The 23,395-nt window shown below is 30.8% G+C and overlaps 1 protein-coding gene across 1 annotated transcript in view; it reads left to right on the plus strand.

Annotated features, from left to right (window-relative positions):
- LOC107168091 (inactive tyrosine-protein kinase Dnt-like) overlaps nt 1-23,395 on the plus strand; it is a 92,709-nt gene that overhangs the window by 41,941 nt on the left and 27,373 nt on the right. Inside the window, exons 4-5 of the mRNA XM_089221785.1 lie at nt 17,504-17,771; nt 21,540-21,951. Of these exons, the coding sequence (XP_089077911.1) occupies nt 17,504-17,771; nt 21,540-21,951 (680 nt within the window). The remainder of the gene's footprint in view (nt 1-17,503; nt 17,772-21,539; nt 21,952-23,395) is intronic.

Below are 23,395 nucleotides of genomic sequence, written 5' to 3' on the forward strand. Positions count from 1 at the left end.
CTGCTTACCATGCGCGTAGTCGTTTTAGTAAAAATTCTTGGACGGCGATTTGTATCGGCAAAATAATAACAAGAATGCGTGTGTGCGCCACGTGGCTACGTTCATTAACCTCAATACGGTCGTCCGCGGTGATTTAAAATGTATAGACAGACAAGAGCATTAGCATTGCTGACTTTCCATTAGAATATTGCAGGTATAAATGGTTTTGTGGCAATCGCTAATTGAACATTTTTAATGGTTATATAGTATGACCTATCGAGACGTGATGGTACTTAGATCATTGTTTAGGAAACAATACAAAACCACTTTTATTGTTTGTTTAACCGACTAACTTAATAAATGCACTTTGTGCCGTTGAAAACGTGCAAACTCTTCGCTATACAGGCCGCGGCCGGCTCGTTAAAAGTATAAACAACCCTAGACATACCTTTATAACATTTTATATGTTTTTTTTTCTTCACTAATACCGCATCAATCGATATTTCTCAATTTATTAAAAAAAAAAAAATACGCATCAGAATATTATTATATTATGTATACGACATACGTGTATAATATATAGTACTTTATATAGGTACCGGAGTGTGTTTAGTGTTTACTGTTTAGTTAGAACTCGGGCGATATCGAAAAAGTTAATATGTTATTAAGCTATCACTTTTTGCCTAACTCTAAAAGTATTATATTAGATGGAAAAGCGACCGTAAAAAAACCATATAATTTTATTAGAATTCGCGTAGTTGACGTTATTGTGTGTAGGTACTTTAATAGTTATAGAGAACACCTGCTGCAACCGTGATGTACACATAATACTCGTATTATTATCCGTTATTGAACTTTTATCCAGACATTTTATTTTCTGATTTCACTGAGAATAGTCATTACCGTAAAAATATTAAACACGACAGAGAAAAAATGTATACAAAAGGTAATACAAAATTCGTGTTATTTTTATTGTTGTTGTTTTATTCATTATTATGTACAGTTAATTGGATATGTATAAGCGCACTGTAATAACAATGTGCATAAAATACATTATGAATGTGTGTCTATATTAAAATACAATATTTAATGTTTAAAATGAATAATAAAGTTATGTTATAAAGTGATTCCGAAATATGATACAAACGCGTCTACAATAAATCATATGATGCATTTATAATTATTATATAATATATGACGACAATATTATGATGTATTGAATTTTTATGAAAGTTTTTTTCCTAGGCTGCTAGACGTGCGCAAACGCCGTTTCAGAGGAAAACTTTAGGTGAAACAGAAAGGTCAGAAAGATAGGCAAAGCAGTAAAAGGCATTAATAAGCAAGTATAGTACAACTTTGAAATTAACTCTGTTCGCTAGGATTATCATTTTCCATTTTGACTGGAGAATTGTACTAATCCTCAAACCAATTTTAATATAAAATCTAAGGTTACAATAATGGTTCGTTAAACGATAAAATTATTAATAGTAACAATCATTTGTACACATGGTAGATATGCCTCGTAGGTAACACATTGTACTTAATACCTTTTTAAATGTTATTATTATTACGAACAACGTGCAACATGGTGATCAACATAAGGCAGCTTTGTAGATGGTCGACCGTCGTATTTTATAGTTTTCACGTATCGTAAACACCAGAAAAATAGGAAATGACAATGACTCATTCCGGATAATATATATATATATATTAAAAACAAATGTGGACTTCAACAATTTGATATTTTTTCTCCTTTCATAATACATTTTTTTCTTCCATAATAAATTAATAAATAGCTATAAAAATTCTTCTTTCTCTAAGTATTAATAATAATTATAAATTGTCTGACAGTGAAAATTAAAAACAGACCAACAAAGGCAGCTGCATATATATTATAAGAAATAGAATAAAATGTAAATTTATAACGAATAATATAAATTATGTATTAAATTATTGTGTCAAGTGGTGAATATAAGGGAGATGGCATCAATATTTATACGCATATTACGTGTTGTCGCCATAACTAATAACTATACACACACACACACACACACACAGCAGACTATAACAACAGGTACGTAATTACGCCAAGAATTAATTGTTCCGCATCCGGTTCCGGTGTGGAGTATAAAAAGTGTATTTTATTATTATTGCTATTCGCGTTGCAGGGGTTGGTCGAGAAGGAAAAGACGGCGGCGGTGACCAATTTAACGCGCCACCAAATGGCCGGCAATCACGGGGTATCGCGTGATTCCTCTGCCGCCGCCGCCGTTATATCGCGTATATATATATATATATGTATATTTATATAGGCGGTAACCGCTTCGGTATTAACCCGCGTCTTGGTAACCCATAATCCCCGCGCCGCCGACACCGCACGTTTTGCGGCCAGGTAATTTAACGCCATTAGACCCTTCCTCGGACACCGCCGCGCCCCTCTCCCGCCGACAACTCGACGCTATATTTAATATATTATATAGCTGTATGCATACACCTCTTGGCGTTACACATTGCCACCATCGTCATCGCCGTGTTGCCACGACTAATTTTACATTGAGAAAAACTTCCCTACCACCACCTGACCACCCATATCGCGAACCCTTCCGATCCTTTATCCCTAATATGTTATTCGCGCGCTTGCTTTCCCTAAAACTATGTATATTATTATGTATATGTATACGCGTCATTGTTGCAAGTATTTTCTCTATGGTTTTGGCCGACGAATTCAATAGCGCGTCATGTCTAAGGTATTTCCCAAATATATATTATATACATAATACGGTTCTACACGATACGCCACTACAGACGACGACGGTCCCGAGTGATAGGCGTGACCCAAAAATAGTTGGGTGACGGGGGGGGGGGGGGGGGTTGATGGACAAAAGCAAGAGTAGAAAACCGTGTTGGCTGTTGATGTGGACGAGTTGTGAAAAGCGTGTTGCTTGTTTGCATTGCCTTCGCGATGCAATATCTGTTTGGCCGTCGCGGCCACAACAACACTTGATTCACTGAATATATTTGTGTACGTAATAATAATACCAATTTTGTGATCTTAAATACCTTCGTTTATGGGTACATTAGCATTCGATATGAAATCAGCAACAAATACGAAATCTACATTATCTACTTCTTCTTCCGTTTTTAATTCTGTATGTATTTTTAAAACTCTTGCCTTCACCGTTCTTAAATTCTCATGGTCTCGGATCTCATCTTTTAAACTCTTCATTTCTCACGCTTATGATTATTTTCTTACTTTGTTTATTTTCCATCGATTGCTGATCTCACTTTATTCGTATCTTCCTCTTTTCGTATTTGACATGGCTTTTGACTACTGGAGTCTTCGGATTTTAATGTAGCTTTTGCTATCAAAGGTATTTTAATGATTGCTTAAGTCTTCATCTTTTTTATTATGCTTTTAATTATCAGTAATTCACTGCTTCGTATATTTATCAAGGTACCTATTATGTTCGTATTTAATTTAATCTATACTATCTATATTTAATACAGTTTAATATTGGTTTCTCTAGGAACAATCTTGACTTAAAACATTTCATTAGGTTTATGTACCAACAACATAATTAATAATATACTGTAGTATAGTGTTAACTCTAACAAAAGATATCTCTATATTAAAATTATTATTTCCTGCAATTTCGAATATCTGTATAATGTATATCCTATCTGTATATCGATTAATAATACTTATGAAATATATGTGTATGATTGCTCAGGATGATATTAAAAATTCATTGTAACTACATGATTAGTATTAGAGATGAGTGTGGCTCAATCCAAAAATGGAATAAAATTACAACTAAATACTAAAAAGTTATAAATTCATTGATGAACTTCACAGTGAAAGCAACTTTTATGATTTGAATAAAAATTAAAACCATAGGTTATAGCAAAAAATAAATATATATATAATAATAGATCTGCATTTTAGTTTATATATCCAAATTATTGTCAAAAAAATCAAATCATTTTTAAAACGTGTAAAAGGAAATTATTTTTTATTTAAATACTATTTTGTATAATTAATAATAATTAAAAAAAAAAAAAATGAATTTTAAAGAATAAAATTACTTGTTTATACTCATACTGCCGTATTTGAAAAATGGCCCTTATCCGTTTATTTGCAGGTTGTATAAATGTGTAATGTAGATATTTTCATTATTGTCACAGATAATCTATCTCCCAAATATACTCGCACTACGTGAATAAACGTATATCGTTAATACATGTCTCATGCCACGTGTAACGGATTAAGGGGAAAATAAAATATGCACCTCAACGTGATGCCCACATCGACACCACCCTTCCAGTTGAAAGTACATCATATTACCAGTTATTACTGGGGTGACTGTATTTTTAATACTTGAAAGTTAAAATAAATCATAATATGTATTTTTATATAATTTAATTTATCAATAATGGCACTACTCAATATGTGTCTGCAATTTTGACGTCTTACTACGTTAATATATATTATTTAGAAAAAAACAGTTAGTGACATTAACGTTGATGGAATGATAATTAATTTGAAATAAATAAGTTGTAAAAAATAATCTTTCAAAATCGGCCCTATAATCAATTGTGTAATTTACGCACGTAAGGTTATCATCATTCAATATTTTTATTTTTTGACAACTATTAATTGGTACTCATTTATACTTAAATATCAAATAATTGTTTATTCTTAATAAGTCATTATAATATGTGATGTGTATTGTGATATAAATTATTATGATTACTCGTTTACACATTTGACTCTACTTGTAGATCCCTGCCTACCGTTATTTGCTATTATAAAAATAATAAAAAAATAAAATAAAAGTTTGTTAATTAAAACGCAATTCTCTAGTGATTATATTGTTGAGTGTTATGGGCTACAGGCTACAGGTACATTATTTAACAATCAACTGTAATTTTATTGCCACGCGATTCCATGAATATATAATGAGTTATCGGTGTATAAAAATGTTATTATTTATATATTATTGTACTATACCTGTAGTTTTCTGCTTATATATGCTGGCTTTTACGTTGAAAATAGAATCATTTTTACATTATTAATTAAAATTAATTAGCGTACGGACGTACAAAACCAATTAGATTCGAGCATCCACAGAAAACTTAATTTTTCCAACATTCAGGTTAATGAAAAATGGTTTACGAGATCTCGGTCAAAGGACCCTTTCAAAGAGTTTCACAACGAGTTACTTCTCGTATTTCAAAAACGATTAATTCCTCAGGAATTCCATTAAATCATGATTAAACAATGCGATGTGATTAAATATGCATGTCGACAAGGGTCCCGCGTAAACCCTGCACGGAATCAATATATACCTAAAGGTAAAACGTATATATATATATATATATTGTATGCTATGCATGAATGGATATTATTGTAGTGGAAACCTGACGCAAACCAATATTGCAATATCTGATTACAAATATTTTAGTAATCGAAATTATAGTGAAGGGTAGTTAGAGCCTTAGAGTTAATTTAATAATGTCTTCATATATTTTTCTATATAATATTAACTTTTGCCACTTTAGATAAGAATGATATTTAAGTATAGTAGGTGTTGGACGACGATTGTGCGAGAATACATTATAATATTATTAAATGGATTTTATAAATTATATTACCTACTAGCTGCTGTCGGAAACTCGCTGTCCTGAAACTCGGGGGATAGGTGAGACTCGCTGAAGTGGGCGGTGGAGGCTAGTGACGACAATGTCGTCGTAGTTTTACATATAAAAATTGTTCCTGTTTAAAAACAAAAATTTGAGGAGGTGATAAGGATTTCTGATAATGCTTGGCGAACGCGTTACGAAGGCGGGAATGTTTGAATTTCGAGTTTGAGTGTCTAGATATATTCTCACATCACCTATGGCCTATGGAAATCGGCCATTGAATAATACGGCCTCCCGTCGCATGTCCGATGCTTTTTCGTATGTAAAAAATCGTCAATTTGAAATCAATGTTTCAGTGTCTAGCAAGTTAATCTCCTCAAGTGAATATCGATTAACATATATGCAGCAGCTTGTCAGGTAGGCAATCCACCTGCGGTGGATTGCAGACCCTCTGTTCCGCGGCAATACATGAAATTCGGCTACTTTGGTAGTATAAACCTATTCTGTACACGCATAATATATTATTATAAACATTTTAGAGCACACATGATTGTATTCGCCATGATAAACCCTAAGCAAATTTTATCATACACAGAGAAGTAACGTAAACCATACACACCACACATATATATATATTATATACCAGCCATTGAATTATACGGCCTCTCGTCGCATGTCCGATGCTTTTTCGTATGTAAAAAATCTTCAATTTGAAATCAATGTTTTGGTGTCTAGCAAGTTAATCTCCCCAAGTGAATATCGATTAACATATGTGCAGCAGCTTATCAGGTAGGCAATCCACCTGCGGTGGATTGCAGACCCTCTGTTCCACGGCAATAAATAAAACTGCGCTACTTTGGTAGTAGATATATATCTATTTTGTTCACGAAAAATATATGAATAACAAAACGCATATAAACGTATTTAATCTGATAAACCAATAGCATTTGATCATATAGACAGTCAATTTTATAAATAACACGCAATTCGCAATAGAAATTCACGATGAATAATAATAAAGTATTAAGTGAATTAAGAAATTAATGAATATCACAAATAAAATGGTGTGCATGCCGTGTAGAAATTCTTATGATTAACAGAGTACCTATGGTTTAGTCACAAATTAGTAATAAGTATTAATACAATGATGATTTATTTTAATGTGTTTCTGTTACATTTGCATTGATGAAATGAGTAATATAAAAGATATTCCTTTTATATATGTGTTTTTCTTCAAGGTGTTCCTATATAGTAAATTTTTTTTATATACCTATATCATCGAACCTAACTTATATTAAAATGATATACGTCATCATAAGTTCGAACAAATTACTGCTGGTAGTTGTGTAGCCTATAGGTTATTGAATAATACTGAAGACAACATATTGTATGTTTTAAGGAATTGGAATTTATTTAGTGTAACCAATGGCTTATTTTATATTATATACTACTATATACTATTTTGTATACTATACAGTATACACACACATAGCTTAATTAAATGGTTTTTTTTTTCTTGAAAACGGTTTATTATGGAAGACGGATCGTAAATGGTTAGGTACACATCAATTATCATTTATCGTCGTTGTCCAAATCCAAATACATTTAGGCATATAGCTCTAATTGGTTTTCAGTGATGGTGGAGCAACCTTCACTAAAAAAAGAACTAAGTAATAATATAACAAAAAATAATTAAATAAAATTCGAAAAAAATGCAAAAGATCTCAGGTGGCTATGTTATTTAAATGAGCCACCGCAATAACTTAGCTAGTCCTACAACTAACAATTTTATTATTATTAATTAATTAATAAATAATACGATGTACGCGTAGATATAAGATGCGAAGTGATTAACGGTACTAAGCGATATCCAGAGACCACAGTATTTTCAAAAACACTTTTATCGATATCATTGATATCAATAAATAGATCACGCGTAGTTATTAAATATAACAGACTAAAAACACGGACTACCTAGTATTCAAGTATTTATTGTAGGTATAATATGCAACAGTAATTCGAGTGACAAATTATGATCATTAGAACATTGGAAAATTATGAAAAAAAAAAAAAAACGAAAAAAACATTAGGACATCGGTAAATTAAAAAAAATACAAAAAAAAGATCAAACAAATTAAATCAATTAATTTTGTTATCATTAGAACTCCTTCTTTCCTTAAGAAGTCGGAGAAAAATCTGTCAAATTTATTATTCTCCGCCGCCGGGATCGAACCCTATACCCTAACATCTAATGCCTAACGCCTAACCTACTGGGACATCCTACCGAGATACTGAATTGTGGAAAAACTTTAGCATTTAAACCGTTTTAATTTAGCGGCGATTAATACTAAAAACGTTTAAACGTGTGAATTATGTGTCAGTTAACCTTATAATATAGTAGGTATGTTTGTTTTTAATCGATGTGTTTATACTATTTCGGTATAGTATATCCATCTATGATTCTGTTCATATTGTACTAAGTTATGTTTCTATTCACTGTTTAGTCATAACATTTAGTTAACCTACCATTATTTTATTGCATATTGTAACTAACAAAATTAATCAAGAAGTCATGTGAATACACAGCAATTTCTTTTTTGTTAGGTATCAAATAAAATCAAAACATATTGTAATATATACAAAATCATTGTGTATATTTTAAAAATACATATACACGGCTAAATAATTAAGTTCTAGGTAAATGTTAAATAATTTACAATTAGTCGTTACTTCTAAATGTAGTGTAATATCAATATATTATTTTTTATTTATTTTGATAGTCTATGTTTGAATAATTTTATTAAAATCAAACTATTGAAGTCCGTTTAACTAAATTTGCTTATTAATTTATTCTAATTCTAATGATTTCTACACAATTTATCAAAATAAGGGAGTTTAACATAATATGCATGTATGTATACTATTTAATAAAAATAACATTTCATTTTGTCAACAAACTGTTTTGTGACTATACTATTATATTACATTGATGTACATTTGTAGGCTTGGTTAAATAATTAACCTAACCAATATAGATTACCTACTTATAGAATCTACCTTGCCCATAAATAGCATAATTAATACTGTATCCATTTCAGTACATATAGACTTTCATAACTAACACCGTCAAGGCGTCAATGAACTAAAGTGTTATTTAGATCTATCACATATTTAATAATTTATTTTGATAGTCTATGTTTGAGTCATTTTATTAAAATCAAACTATTGAAGTTGGTTTAACTAAATTTGCTTATTAATTTATTCTAATTCTAACGATTTTTACACAATTTGTCAAATTAAGGAAGTTTAACATTATATGCATGTATCTGTGTATTATACTATTTAATACAAATAACATTTAATGTTGTCAACGAACTGTTTTGTGACTATACTATTATATTACATTGGTGTACATTTGTGGGCTTGGTTAAATAATTTACCTAACCAATATAGATTACCTACTTATAGAATCTATCTTGCCCAACAATAGCATAATTTAATACCGTATCCATTTCAGTACATATAGACTTTCATAACTAACACCGTCAATGAACTAAAGTGTTATTTAAATCTATCAAATATTTAAAAACAATAGGCTTTTCACAGTAGCTAACTTACCTATAAACAGTAATATTTAATAACACACTGACAATAATAGAGCCGGCGATGAACCAAAGCGTTAATATAATTACCAAAATATGCTTTTTCTGGTAAATTTGGGTAGGTATTTGATTATCACAAATGTATAGACTACTCATAGAACCTAAATTATTTATCAACAATAATATTTAATGTTTTATCCGTCCCATGAATGACATTCATACAGCCGTTAATAAATAAAACTGTCCATATTATTACTACTGGTGTAATTTAGTAACTATTTAATTACCACAAATGAATAAAAACTACATTGCCTATAAGTAATGATATTTAATAATGCATCCGTAGCAGTACATACTCACTTTTACTAAATTATTAACATTACCACCAAAATATTCTAAATATGGTATAACCGAGTAGTTATTTAATCAATTTAAACATAAAAACCCTAAAGAGATTACATATACACAGATACTACGGTTGTCGATTAACCACCGTCGTAGACTACTCATTACACCTATCGACAGCAATTAATATTAAACACCTTATCCTTAGCCGTCGACGAACAAAAGTGTAAATAAATATTACATATTATTATATCACATGTAGTCGCACCTTTTATGTGCTGTGTTAAATATTTGGCTACTAACCGAGTAGCCGTTTTTGTAATAATTTATAAAAAGTAGGAACACTCAAACACCGTCGACATGAGCTTAAAATAAGGATCTCGAACAGGCAAAAGACAGAATTAAACGTATTTAAAACAATATTTATTGAATCAAACAAAAACAGTATAATATTTATTATTATCAGTACAATAGGTAGGTACCGCACGTCTACGGGTTCGAAAATGAGTATACTACGCGAAAAAAAGAGCAGTCGGCGGTCTTAAAGACGAAAAAAAAAAACGATAAAAACGAAAGTCGGCCGCGTTTTCGATTTTAAAAGAAACGCGCTTGAATTAAACGTAAAAAAAAGGCGACGGAAAAGGGCGTAAAAGCAGAAAAATCGAGTAAAAAGTCGAAAAAAAATAAGCGTAAAACGTTTCGAAAAATCTAAAACACGATGTCTGTGACTGATGAGTGATACGATAACCGAAAAATCGTGATAGCTCGGCCGCCGCCGCGAGGAAGTAACGCGATTGGCCGGTCTTAAGAAACCCATGGAAGAAAAACGTAATTCTTCCATGGGTTGCTTAGAGCGATATATATAGGGATTCACGTTTTATATATATAGATTAGTAGGTAGGTAGTAGCTTAATTATTATAAATTCGAGTGATGAATTTATTTTTTAGATGATAAACAGAGAAAATCAATATTTAACACCAGCGCTAATTATATTTGATATCAAATAATATTATTAATACACATAATACGAGGATAATGTCTGGTTTGTGATGTGATTGTATGTTCTGATTTTGAATAGTCTGCTCGCAGAGACGACGCCTTTGATAACTGATTTCTATGGCCAGAACAGCAAAGTATAGTTGTTGAATATTGTGGTAGTTCGAATGTAAATAGTATTAAGCTCTTTCATTGATAAGGGTGATATTATAATTATAAAGATAGCAGCTACTCGTATTATTAATTATTATAATATCATTAAGAGTAGCTCTCACATCAATATTAAACTTATAGAACTCAACTAATACCATTTTGTTATATAATATGTTTAATATCGATGGGCAATAATTACAATGTATTATATTTTTAACGTATTAATAATAAAATATTATTATAATTGTAATTACGCTTGCTGAGCGTGATTCGGTAATACTCAGTGGCGAGATTTCACAAGTATATATGGGTGAGAGGGGAATTTGCTCCCGTTTGGACGTGGGGACAATAATTGGTCGTCAAAAAAATAAAAAAATTATAAATCAGTAAGTTACTTATAATACTGTAACTACGAATAAAAAATATTTATATCTAATGATATTATATTATATACATAAAAATAGAAAATGTAAAAATTAAAAATATATCTAAAACAAATTATATTAGTTATACTAATTATTTATTTATTTTAATATTTATACGGACAATGTTCAATTTACAATATAGAAAACAATAACAATTATAGTAGTTGCCTATAATAATATTTGACAATTATTACATTTTAAATAATTCATATAAGTAGGTAGTATACAAATAATACAAGGAATAAAATAATAATACAAATTAATGATTATAATAGATATATAGAATTGAGTGGATAAATGACATATATTTAGGGGTTGTAATAACCAATAAGTTATATATTTTATTGCTATTCTAGGTACCTAATACTTGAATATTGTCAAAAAGATAAAATTCAATCTATAGGTAATAACCTTAGTACGTATAATATTCAATAACAATCGATAAGGTTAGATATGATATATGATACCAATATAGTCATATTATGAACATATAATATAAATGGTTTTATAATTTATAAACACCTATAAATAAACCAAAAATATTAATTTTCAATCTTTTTGGTATAATTTGATGATGATCTATTATAATTATAGTAATATGATTTATTTAATTTATATATAATGTATATATATATATATTATTTTTTTTTTGACGTCCAAACAGCTACATCCATTGGTCCCTATTCGTGTACATGTATATGATCGTAATCGTCTAGGTGTGTCCACTGTAAAATAAATAAATAATAATTTGCGACACTGCAGATAGGGTTGCCACCTCTCTGGGTTCACCCGGTTACTCCGGTTTTACAAATAAATCTACGGGCTACGGGTTCAGTGAATTATTCTCCGGTTTATCGTAAAATTAGTTCTAATTTTTAGTATTTAAGTATTTCATCACTTCAACCAAATGAGCAAGCAAGATGAAGAAGCTAATGAAGTGTACGAAAAAACTATTGATCATTTAAAAAAATATTACGATTTCAACGATTCTATTTTTAAGATGTTTTCGAACTTTAATTTAAAAAATAAAATAATTGAGTAAACGATGCAATAAAATCTGTCAACCTATTAGGTTTAAATAATATTGAAGAAATCCGAATTTACGATGAAATAAAAAATGTACTGTGTGGGCTGAGCTTTTAAAAATGAACGTATCGTCAGATTTAATGTGGGTGGAGTTGTTAAAAATATATGATTTCATTGAACTTCCAAAAATTGTTGAAAAAATATTTTCAATATCTATAAGTAACGTTTTTGTGTATTTGATGGAAAATCTGTGGACTGAAGAAAGAAATCGACTATCAGTGGAAATGATAAAATCAGAATTATGTGTCAAAGTAAATTATAATATGAACTGCCAAGAATTTTTGCAGTTTTTGAAAACTCCTGAACAAGAAAATGTATTGAAATGTGCAACAAAAAATGTAAAGTACAATTTTAAACTTTAATAAATATATTTTGTATTTTTCAACATTTAATAAAATATGTGATTAAATTAACTTTTTTTTTCAAATTGTTATGCATTTTATTAATTATATTTTTATTTTTATCTGGTATACGCATAGGTATATAATATACAGTATAGGGTCTCGATAATCCGAACACAGGCTAATCCGAAAGACGCGGTAATCCGAACGGGCTTGAGAATTATCTTATCGCCATAATATGTATGTATTTACTATTTATAAATAATATTTTCTGGTAATAAAATTTTTCAATTATGTGAGACAAGGCGTACCAATGCATAATGGGAACCAATGTACAAAAAAAAAAAAAAAAATCAATATTGTAAATTGTAAAGTTCATAATTATACTTATAACTATATTAATATTTTTATATACTCATTGATTTTTGAAATTACGAGTTTTTACACGATTAATACGAATAAAAATAAAATTTCATATTTTAAATTACAATAAAATTTATGTTTTTTTAAGCTATATGTAATCTCAACTAATCGCTAATCCAAACGACCCCTTTCCCCAAACTCGTTTAGATTATCGAGATTCTACTGCAGTATAATTTTATTTACCTTTTTTTTTTACTTATCAGCCTATTACATCTCCGGGTCTGCCATCTTTCAAAGATGGCAACCTTAACTGCAGATGATGCACCTACTACAGTTCTAGTCGTATAGATACGTATTATTATCACAGATTATACGAAAAATATAAAAATTGTGCGTATACAAAATCGTATTTTCTATTTTATTATCAGATCACTCCAGCTGTATTGGTTTTTGTTTGTATCACGTACAAGTTCGTTGAGATTTACGGGCGAGAGACCTGTCATCGTGTACTCCCCCACCCTCATATACGTTAATGTATAATAATATAAAGACTCTAAACACATATTAGAACTCGATGACATAATACGACAGTCGCGCTGCATCTCATTGTTGCACGGGTCTTAAATGCAGACAACGATAAGAAAAGGCGTGTGCACTGCAGTTGTTTGTTGTGTATGTTATTATCATATTATATAGGTACGTAAGGCCGGAAGGATGTTTAAGTCTGACGATAAAAATATCGTGGACGCTGCCATGCTCACACATCAGTGTATGCTTTAATGGACAAGTAGGTATATATTTTATATTATATTTAGTGTAGGGCGTGAGTCGAACGGAAAAGGGATAAGTATTTTTGACACACAGAAAACAGAGAAAAAAATAGCATGAACGAAAAAAAAATTGGTTAAAAAACAAATACACGTATAACGACTTTGGGTGAATGCAGGGGGCGCCGCTGGAGAGACACAAACATTCGGTTACATTTCGTGACAGCCACAAGCGACTCTGTGGTTTATTTACATACAAAGGTCGTCATATCACTCTCTCTCTCTCTCTCTCTCTCTCTCTCTCTCTCGCTCTCCCTGTCTCTGTCTCTGTCTGTCTTTCTGTCTCTCTTTTCGAGTATATGTCTCGCGGGCCGTGTATACGAATGGTATACAGTCGTGTCGGGTCGGTGCAAAGGGTCGAGAAAATGGGATTCAATGGCCTATTCGCGCGCACTTTACCGTCCGTATACATATATACATGTATAGTCGGCGTGGTTTTGGCAGAGAGAGAAAGTGTGATAGAGGTTGTGCTTGGAGTGGGGATTTGGCGCGCCGCGTGTGACACATGTGTCAGAAACAGGGTCGGAAATCTCGGCAAAACTTATAGTCACACAGGCCTGTTTCCCTCTCCACACTCCCCTCAAAAAGGAGCTTTTGTAATCGCTTTATATAGGCTCTGCAGGACGAGGAGAGGAAAGGTTTCGCGTACACAACACACGCACACATACACACGGACGCTGATGGACGGTGTGGAAAAAAACATTTACAAATATTTATATACATATTATATACGCAGGCATTATATATATTACTTGTGAGCGTGTGTGTGAACAATGTTTAACCCTAAAATATACTATTGTTGGGCCGCGCGAAGGTGCATTATGCGTGTGCACACACGTACACGTCTCTCGTGCTATTGTACCTATATATATCTGCACCGTAAGTTGTCTGCACCGCGGCAGTCGCACAGATGAACCGTTGAGCGCCCCACATACACATATATAAAAGGTATTATATTTTTTTACATTGTATATATAGTTGACGACGACGACGACGACGTATAACGATATTACAATAACGATATAATAGTTCAACCTACCCGGTTGTCGTTCTTATAACTCATACGACTGAATTATATTATATTGTATGCGTGTAGTATTATACAACACAATATATTTAGGTGCACCACCTCCGTCCGTTCACATAACACTGTATTATATTGTAATATAATGATAATATGTATCAATTGGTCCGATCATTTTATACAATATAAATAAAATAATATAATACACACAGGTAAAGGTGACTGACGTGGGATTTACGCGATCCCTATTCCTTTTCCCTGCTCGCCCTACCGCCTCTGTTCCCGGGGATAATTTGTCCCCATGAAACATGTATAGATAGTCGTTCGCAACGGCCCGGAACACTGCGCCAGCACCGACTATACACATATAATATAATGATATGATATAATACACAACAATGATAATTGGACACGAGCCTAAGTCCCGTGTCAAACTTACACCACCACCACTTCCATCTGCACCGACACCGCTGTCGCACGCCTCCCTCAGTCTATACTTTGCACGTCGGATTACTTTCGTTTTCATTTTACGTATTCCCCAGACGTCCCGAGGTGGTGGAAGTAGTGCTGTTGCTTCTGTTGTTCTGGGTCCCCGGAAAAAAGGGTCTGTATCATTATATTATCTTCCCTCGTATAAACGGGACGATAATGGTTTTTCGAGGGTCTTGTAACGAACGGAATCGTTGCAGCAATCCCTCATTATTATCGCTGTCGAATTACCTTTCGGAATTTACATAATGTATATGATAAACGCATATACGACGACACGGCCGTGGTGGTCAACGACGAGCTTCGATTATTAAAGTTTTCATTTCTCATGCTTAATTTATAGACATGATATTAAAACTTTCCACTATTGCAGATGTACCTACTGCGGTCCGCGAAAAAGTTAGGCAAAAATAAAAGTTGCACAATCGAATATAGTTTGTCACTCTATGCAAATTAAATGTTTCGCATAAACGGTTCTTCGTTAATATATAAGTTTAAATTAATTTTTTTTTGTATTTATTTCAATTCGAAAGATACAAAGGTAAAATAATTATATAAAACGTATTGTACGGATTTGATCAACAGTGAAATACTTTTCCGTATCGAAAATTGTATTTATTGTTTACATTCAATGTTTTAAAAATATTTTTTTTGACTTTTATTTAATTTAAGTATAATATGATATGCATTATGCATGATGGTATTATGTATTCTATACATTTTTAACATTTTGTATTAATCACGAGTGTTAAGAGTTATACAAAAACCTTGACGAACGACAGTCAATATATACACATTAAATTAATAATGAAAAGGGAAGGTTTATTGATACATAATAATTGGAATTCATTTGAGTGAAAACTTTAAAACACTTATTTTGAGATAAAGAGAGGAACAATGAATTTCTACAACAAAGATCAGAAATCATCTATTTCAAAAGCTTTATAGGTTTCTTAGTTTGTTTTATTGTTTATGGTATTATATTATAATGCCAACTGTAGATATTTTTCATTTCAGTAAGAAGTAAGGGTACTCATAACTTTTAAGTACGTTTATTCAGACGTTTATTATAAATAAAGGTAGACACTAACTTTTTAGAATAATTACATTAATTTGCACAGCCCTTGATATGGATGTACCTACAAAATACATTCTATAAAAATTCTTTTATAATATTATTTTAGTGTGCTGTTTACATAAATAATATGTCACGCAGTTGCATTGATTCAATGTGGTAAGAATAAACACTTACGTATTATTCCGAAAAATATGGACATTTTTGAAAATACATTTTTATACGTACTTACCTAGTTTGAAGTTATAAAAGTAAATACATACTATTACATTAGGTATATAAAAAAATTTATGTTTTTAATCCTAACAATAATAATATTTTAGAGAATGACAGCATAAATTGGTACATAACTAGTTTCAAATACTGCAAAAAATATTGTATTATTGAGAATTTCGACGTATATATCAAAATATCAAATTAATTTTGAACGAGTTGTTAATAAAATGATTTTTCTGTTTGTTGAAAATCCAGACGCCCTAGAATTGGACCACAATTAACCTTTTTCAAAATAGTATGCGGTAATTAGGCCACCAAAATGTTACATTTATAATAGATAGACCCGAAAATTGAGCCACTATTAAATTTTAAATTTTAAAGTAATAATTTAATACAATTTAATTTAACGTAATGCGTCATAATATTATATAAATTGCTACAATACCTAACACTGCAGCGCACATTAAACTTCGATATCTTATGATAATATATGTACTAGAAAAAGTTTGTTTCATATTATACTTTTAAGTATTAGAAAAAATAATTATTTTATGTTATATTTAATTGTTTGATTAACTTAATTGACCGTGTTTTATATTAAATTTCTTGAATTTGTATATAAGTATTTGAAACAAAATATTTATTATTTAACGAATTATATTTGTATTTGTTGGACAAAAAATAATATTAGTTAATAAATATTATGTATTCGTATTAATAGTATACATATTTGTGTGCTATACTTTTATGACCCAATCTCCGGGTAGTAAAAATATAAACAAATATTTTATTCGAAGTAGGTAGGTAAAATGTGGTCCAATTCTCTGGCACCCGAAAATTCTGTCTCAATTTACAAAATCAAAAAACAATGTTCCGTTAATATTAATATTTCTAAACAATAACTATAAATCTATAATTATTCTACTTTCGTTTTGCAGTTACCGTACACGTGGAAAGTGGAGTCAAACAACGGCATAGCGATGAAGAAACCGGAACTGGACATCCCTGAATCCGGTTGGGTACCGTCTCACGTTCAGGTGTTCCGGCTTAAAATGCCGTGCACGGGCGTAGTGAGCTCCGAGGTACACGTTGTGCTCACTATCAACATAACTGCGGTTAACCCCAAACACGGTAACGTGTCACTGGTGTTCCATCGGAACAAGATATGCCTGAAGACCACCGACATGCTCTTAGACTCACTCATCGGTAATTATAATATTATTGTTATGATTTTGATAACGTTGTTCGCCTTTATCTCACGAAATAACAAAAAACAATATCAGTGTGGTGATGCACAACCATATTATATAATATTATTTTAATGCTTGTGCTCCACCTCATCAAATCTATAATCATTTCGTACCTATTCCATGATATAGTCTTATTATATGATTAATTCTCTATAACCATTATAGTAAACCTCCCCCAGCTTCAACTTTTACAAATCAAACTGCAATGTTTATACAGGAACATCCTCGCGGACAACCAAATCTAAACACTTGAACTCGATTAGATTCTCTCAACCTGGTTTACGAGTCGACCCTTCAAGCTTGTACTATTAGTATTATTGTTGTTGTTGGTGTAACCGTTCATAACTGATTATAATACTATACTACATTGCTGGTATTTGAGACTCGAGTGGATTTGTTCGCCAATGCCGATGTACAAACTTGTATATGGGATTCTTCCAGCTCCTTTGCAACATTATCTAACGCCTCGAACCATCTCGGGCACCGTTACACTTTCAGCCCATTTTGCATTTCAAATTACTCGCTTTGTGGTGTATTTGAACTACGCATTGCCTTTGAAGTGGAGTTCCTGCCGGCGGTTACGTTAGGTCGATCGAACCGCCACCGTCAAAGGTTATATAGGTACACAGTAGTTGCGCCAGTAGTGGGTGACGGGGGACGAGGTGAAACGGAACTTGGATACACATAATATATAGACATGTTTATAATATATATATATATATATACACAACAACAATAATAATAATAATAATACGAGTATGGAGGTGCAGATTAGGCTGTTCGATAATAATTAATCTGACGGTGAGTGCCGAAGGGCGGTGTACGCAGACTACGATTTAATTAATTAAAACTACTACGCAGAATAAAGTTCGAAAATACAGTGTATTATACTATTATGTCTCTTCGTTTTGAAAATACATAAAACCGTTTTGTGCGCGCCAGACAGACGTTTTAATTTTCATTGTTTACGGTATGTCAACGCAGCGTGCAGTTATTATATTATAGTTATTATATTATTACAGTTACACCATAGGTTCGATAGCACGTGGCAATCAATACAAAATGTATACCACATGTAACGTAATATTATAAATACTTGTATAGTATAATATATTATGTTAAAATATTATACTATACAAAGTAATTTGTTTGTCAATAAACTTTTATTATTTCGGTTATTTTTTGTTATTTTCAAAATAATGTTCCTACTTCATTTAGAAAAAATAATTCTAAATAATAATTTGAAACACATTAAAAAAAAAAAAATTCGTCTTTGAATAATAACAAGAGAAAATTTACAGTTAAATTAAATTTTAATTTATATTGAATACTTTTGAAACTAGAAATGTATTTAAAAGCAAAGGTTGTCGTTTAAAATATAAAAAATAAAAAATAATTGCATAAAAATGTGAAAATAAATTAAGTTTTGTTTAAAAAATGATTTTAATTTTATTTGAACATCAAACTGTGTTAACAAACTTTTTAAAATAAATACAAAATTCAACCGAAATTCAACTGATGTATATTGATAATTATGTTCGCTGTTAAAATAATTATGGTATGGCTTATACATTATTATTAAACGCCACTAAAATGTCAAAACGAATAACAATGACACAAATATTATTATTATTACCGTGATGGTGTCCTACGTGTGGTACAAGTAGTTGTGATTTTGTAATTTTTTTTATCGCAACGTAGTATAGTTAATATTATGACGTAGTTTTTTGTTAAACAATATACTAACCATGATAATATTATTATAAATAACTCAATATTATACGTAGTTGAATTAAAAAATTGTCATTTCACCAAATTCAAAAATATCGTTATTTAACATTAATTAGTTGTAACACAACATGTATTAAATTTAAAATAAATGTAAGCGAAGTACTATGATTAGGTGACTTGTCGAAGAGGCTATCATCCATTCAAGAAACTTTAGATAGTGGGATTTTTAAATATTTATTCAACTTTGAAGTCACGACACTAATAGCTTTTTATAAGTACCTACGCCATTCAGTATAATCTATAATAGTGCAGTCAATGGGACATAGTTGATGGGATAGGTGATGATTAGGTGGCGAAAAGACTTTATAAAACTATTTTGTCCGATAAAATCATGCAACGATGTTGATGACAAATATCTATTAATCGTAATTTGTGGGTATTTTTAGTACTAATGTAACATTGTGTTACTAAAGGTTATAGTAGGTTATAATAATAATTATAATAATAGGTTATAATTATAATTTTTGTTTATGGAAAATTGGAAACACGTATTAAATGCGTTTTAATTTTATTTAAATCATCAATTTATTTTCTACACCATATTCATATAAATATTAGATACCTACATAATAATGTTTAGTTAAGCCGTAAATTGAATTATTGATTATTCAAATGAAACTTATGAAACTGAATAATTGATTTTCCTCATGAGTGAACTACAATAATCAAGGCTTATATAATTATATAATTGATTTAACCAATTAAACGAATATTTTTGTGCAATACATTTTTAAAACTTCAAATAAATAATTCAGAAACCAAATAAAAATTATTTGTTGCAATAAACCTGCACAGTTTTTGACGTTGTATAATAAATGCAATTACTTGTTTTAATTTATTAGTAAAACTAAAAATCTACTTGCCCGCCACAATAATAATTATGATGAGTATATTTATTTTACAATAAAGTTAGGTATGTGCCAATGAATAAAACTATATTTTTCGTTTGTTAGAGTTGCATGATAAATCCTTACGAAATTAATAAAATTATATTATCGAATTTTTCTATAGTTCGGTGTTGTGTTAACGGGCTGAAAAATTATCTATAAACTCTAAATGGTTAGAAGATACCTGGCGTAGTTTTTACGAGACTATTTCGTGTTGATTATTATTATTACTATTTTTTTTTTCGTCTGGTAAGAAGTGGAAACCATTATGAAAATAAATATTTGTAGAGATGTAGCAGCACAGTTATTCGCGTTTCATACAAGTGGTGGCGTTAATTTGATTTAAACCGAACAAAAGTCTAAAGAAACGAACGTTTTATCAAACCCAAAAGAAGTTTTGTCAATTTTGTGTCCACAAAATATTTTGTTGTTATAGTTGCAGTTTGCGGGTTGTTAATAAATAAATGAAAACGTCAAACAATATTTTATACAAACATAATTAAATATATATATATATATATAGCAGTTTACCACCGACTATAAACGATCAGTTAGGACGACTGCAATGCAGCGCACGGGAAACGGGGTCGTCATTTCGGTGGCAGTACTGTGGTTATTCAAGATGTGTCCGAGTTAACCTAATCATGTTGTTGTATAAACTCCAGCTTCTTGGTACAATAAAACATCATAATTATAACCGATAAACAAAGATTTAGTGAAAAAATATCACAACTATAACCATCGTGTTTCGTCATTACCAAGTCGAATGCACTTGCTGCAGAAGCGTGGATTAAAATTCAGACTGTTCGTAACAAATTATCTAGGAAAACTCATTTTGTAGGCTAAAGCAACCACAATATTAGTCTTCCCCCCCCCCCAAAAAAAAAAAAAAAAAAACGAAAACAAAACCCCCCTAACTGTTTTTTAGATTTTTGTTTTCGATATAGTAGGCGGGGTGCTAAGTCTCTTCAATACGGTCGTAAATCGACACGACTTGTAATGCATTGCGTCATTAAAATTGCAAAAAATATTGCTTGTGTCCATAGGCAAAGATGGTTCGTTGGAGACGAACCTGATTGATGAATTGCCTCCGGGCCAACAGCAACACGTTCCACAGCCTGCAGCCCAACCACCTCCTCCTCCGCCACGACTACAACCCGATGATGGTTACAAAAACGACAATACTTTAGTATTGCAACCGTCGTACAGTGGGCCAGGCACCACTGCAGTGCATGTCGCCACTGATGTGGTCACCACTGGTAGTGGAAATACCGCGTTGACTTCACCCAAACGTGGTGACGAAGCGCCGGAAGAGTTGATGCCCGCGCACGGTGCGTTCTTCTTTGCACTCGGGTGCGGCTCTGCACTCATAGTTACACTGGTAGCCGTCACATTCGCCCTGGCTTACAAGCGCACCAACAAATCGCTGCTAAGGTCCAAGTCCAAAGAATCGTTGCAGTAAGTATTCCTACATTTTATCATAATAATACAGTAACATAAAGATCGAAATAATCCATCGAAAATATATTGTTATCGCATGACTATTGATAATACATAATATTATATTTGAATTATGGTGGTAACAATATTGCCTCAATTATTGTAATTTGATGTTTTTTATCTTTCCACAAATTAAGCAATACCTATCATGTAATATTTTTATTTGTAAGATTTGTAAGAAAAACTATTCATAATTTAATGTAATATATAAAACTCAAATAATATCCAAATTTAATCTATGAATCCAAATGTGACACAATATTCTATAAAAACTGATGTTTTTTACTAACTTTGATTGATATAATATAATATTATTTAAACCATATATGTGATTGTACTAAAAAGTAACTTTTAAAAGATGCAGCGACTTCCAGTTCCACCTCATGTTATGATATATATTATATATTATTCTGGAAAGTTTAGGGCAAACTTATTTTTTGAAACCATCACCAAAAATGGTCTCCAAGCAAAAAAACTTAAAAAGTTGGTTTTTTAATACAAAGGCGTTAGAAAAAAAAATGTAAATCAACATACCAAGTCATTATTTTTTCATCATTTTAACTTTTCGTTCTATTATTAATTTATGCAATTTCGTGTTTACTAGTGACGATAATTATTTAAAAAACGATCACAAATTGACAATAACTTTAACGCTTTGTATTTGTGTAATAACACAATTATTGTCTTATCACATTGAATATAAACTACAATTTTTGATAGTTATTAAATATGTAGCATAATAGTAGATAAAAAAAAGAAAATTATTAATCTAATGTTATTTTACGAATTCTAATGATTCAAAAATATCCATTCATATAGTTTTTTTCTTTCAAAATACTCATGAAATAACATAATACGTATATACAATACATAGAATAAAACTCTTGTTGTGTTGTAAAAACGTTGTGCGTATTTGATTAGAGATTTAAAATCAATGTTGGATTAAGATTAAAACTACATAGGTGTATGTGTTTTTTTTTCAAACGTTTTATTTCATTATGACTATATGTTGTGAAACAAAGTTCTTTTGGCAGTCCCCTATAGCATTATTGCACTCTTATTCTCCATTTCAGGCCAGATACGCAATATAAAATAATTATCTAATTGCTTCGAGTCAGGCACTATTTCATTTTATTAGTTTTGTCAAACTAACATATATAAGAAACTTTTATACTTCTTTTTACAATAGTAAGTTAACAATGGATATTATTTACAATGCCATCTGAAGATGTATACTGACGAGTTGGATTGTACTTAACATTTTATAACAACTATTTAAAACGATTAACATTTATCCTTTCCTCATATATTATTCGTAACGATATAGGTTTATTAGTTCTATTTTTCAACTTTTTTTTCATCTCCACTCACGAGATTGTCATATATTCTAATGGGAACTCAC

This window comes from Diuraphis noxia, unplaced genomic scaffold, assembly GCF_037042655.1.
Source record: "Diuraphis noxia isolate RWA-SAM2 unplaced genomic scaffold, SU_Dnox_SAM2 contig0003, whole genome shotgun sequence".
NCBI classification, from domain to species: Eukaryota; Metazoa; Arthropoda; class Insecta; order Hemiptera; family Aphididae; genus Diuraphis; species Diuraphis noxia.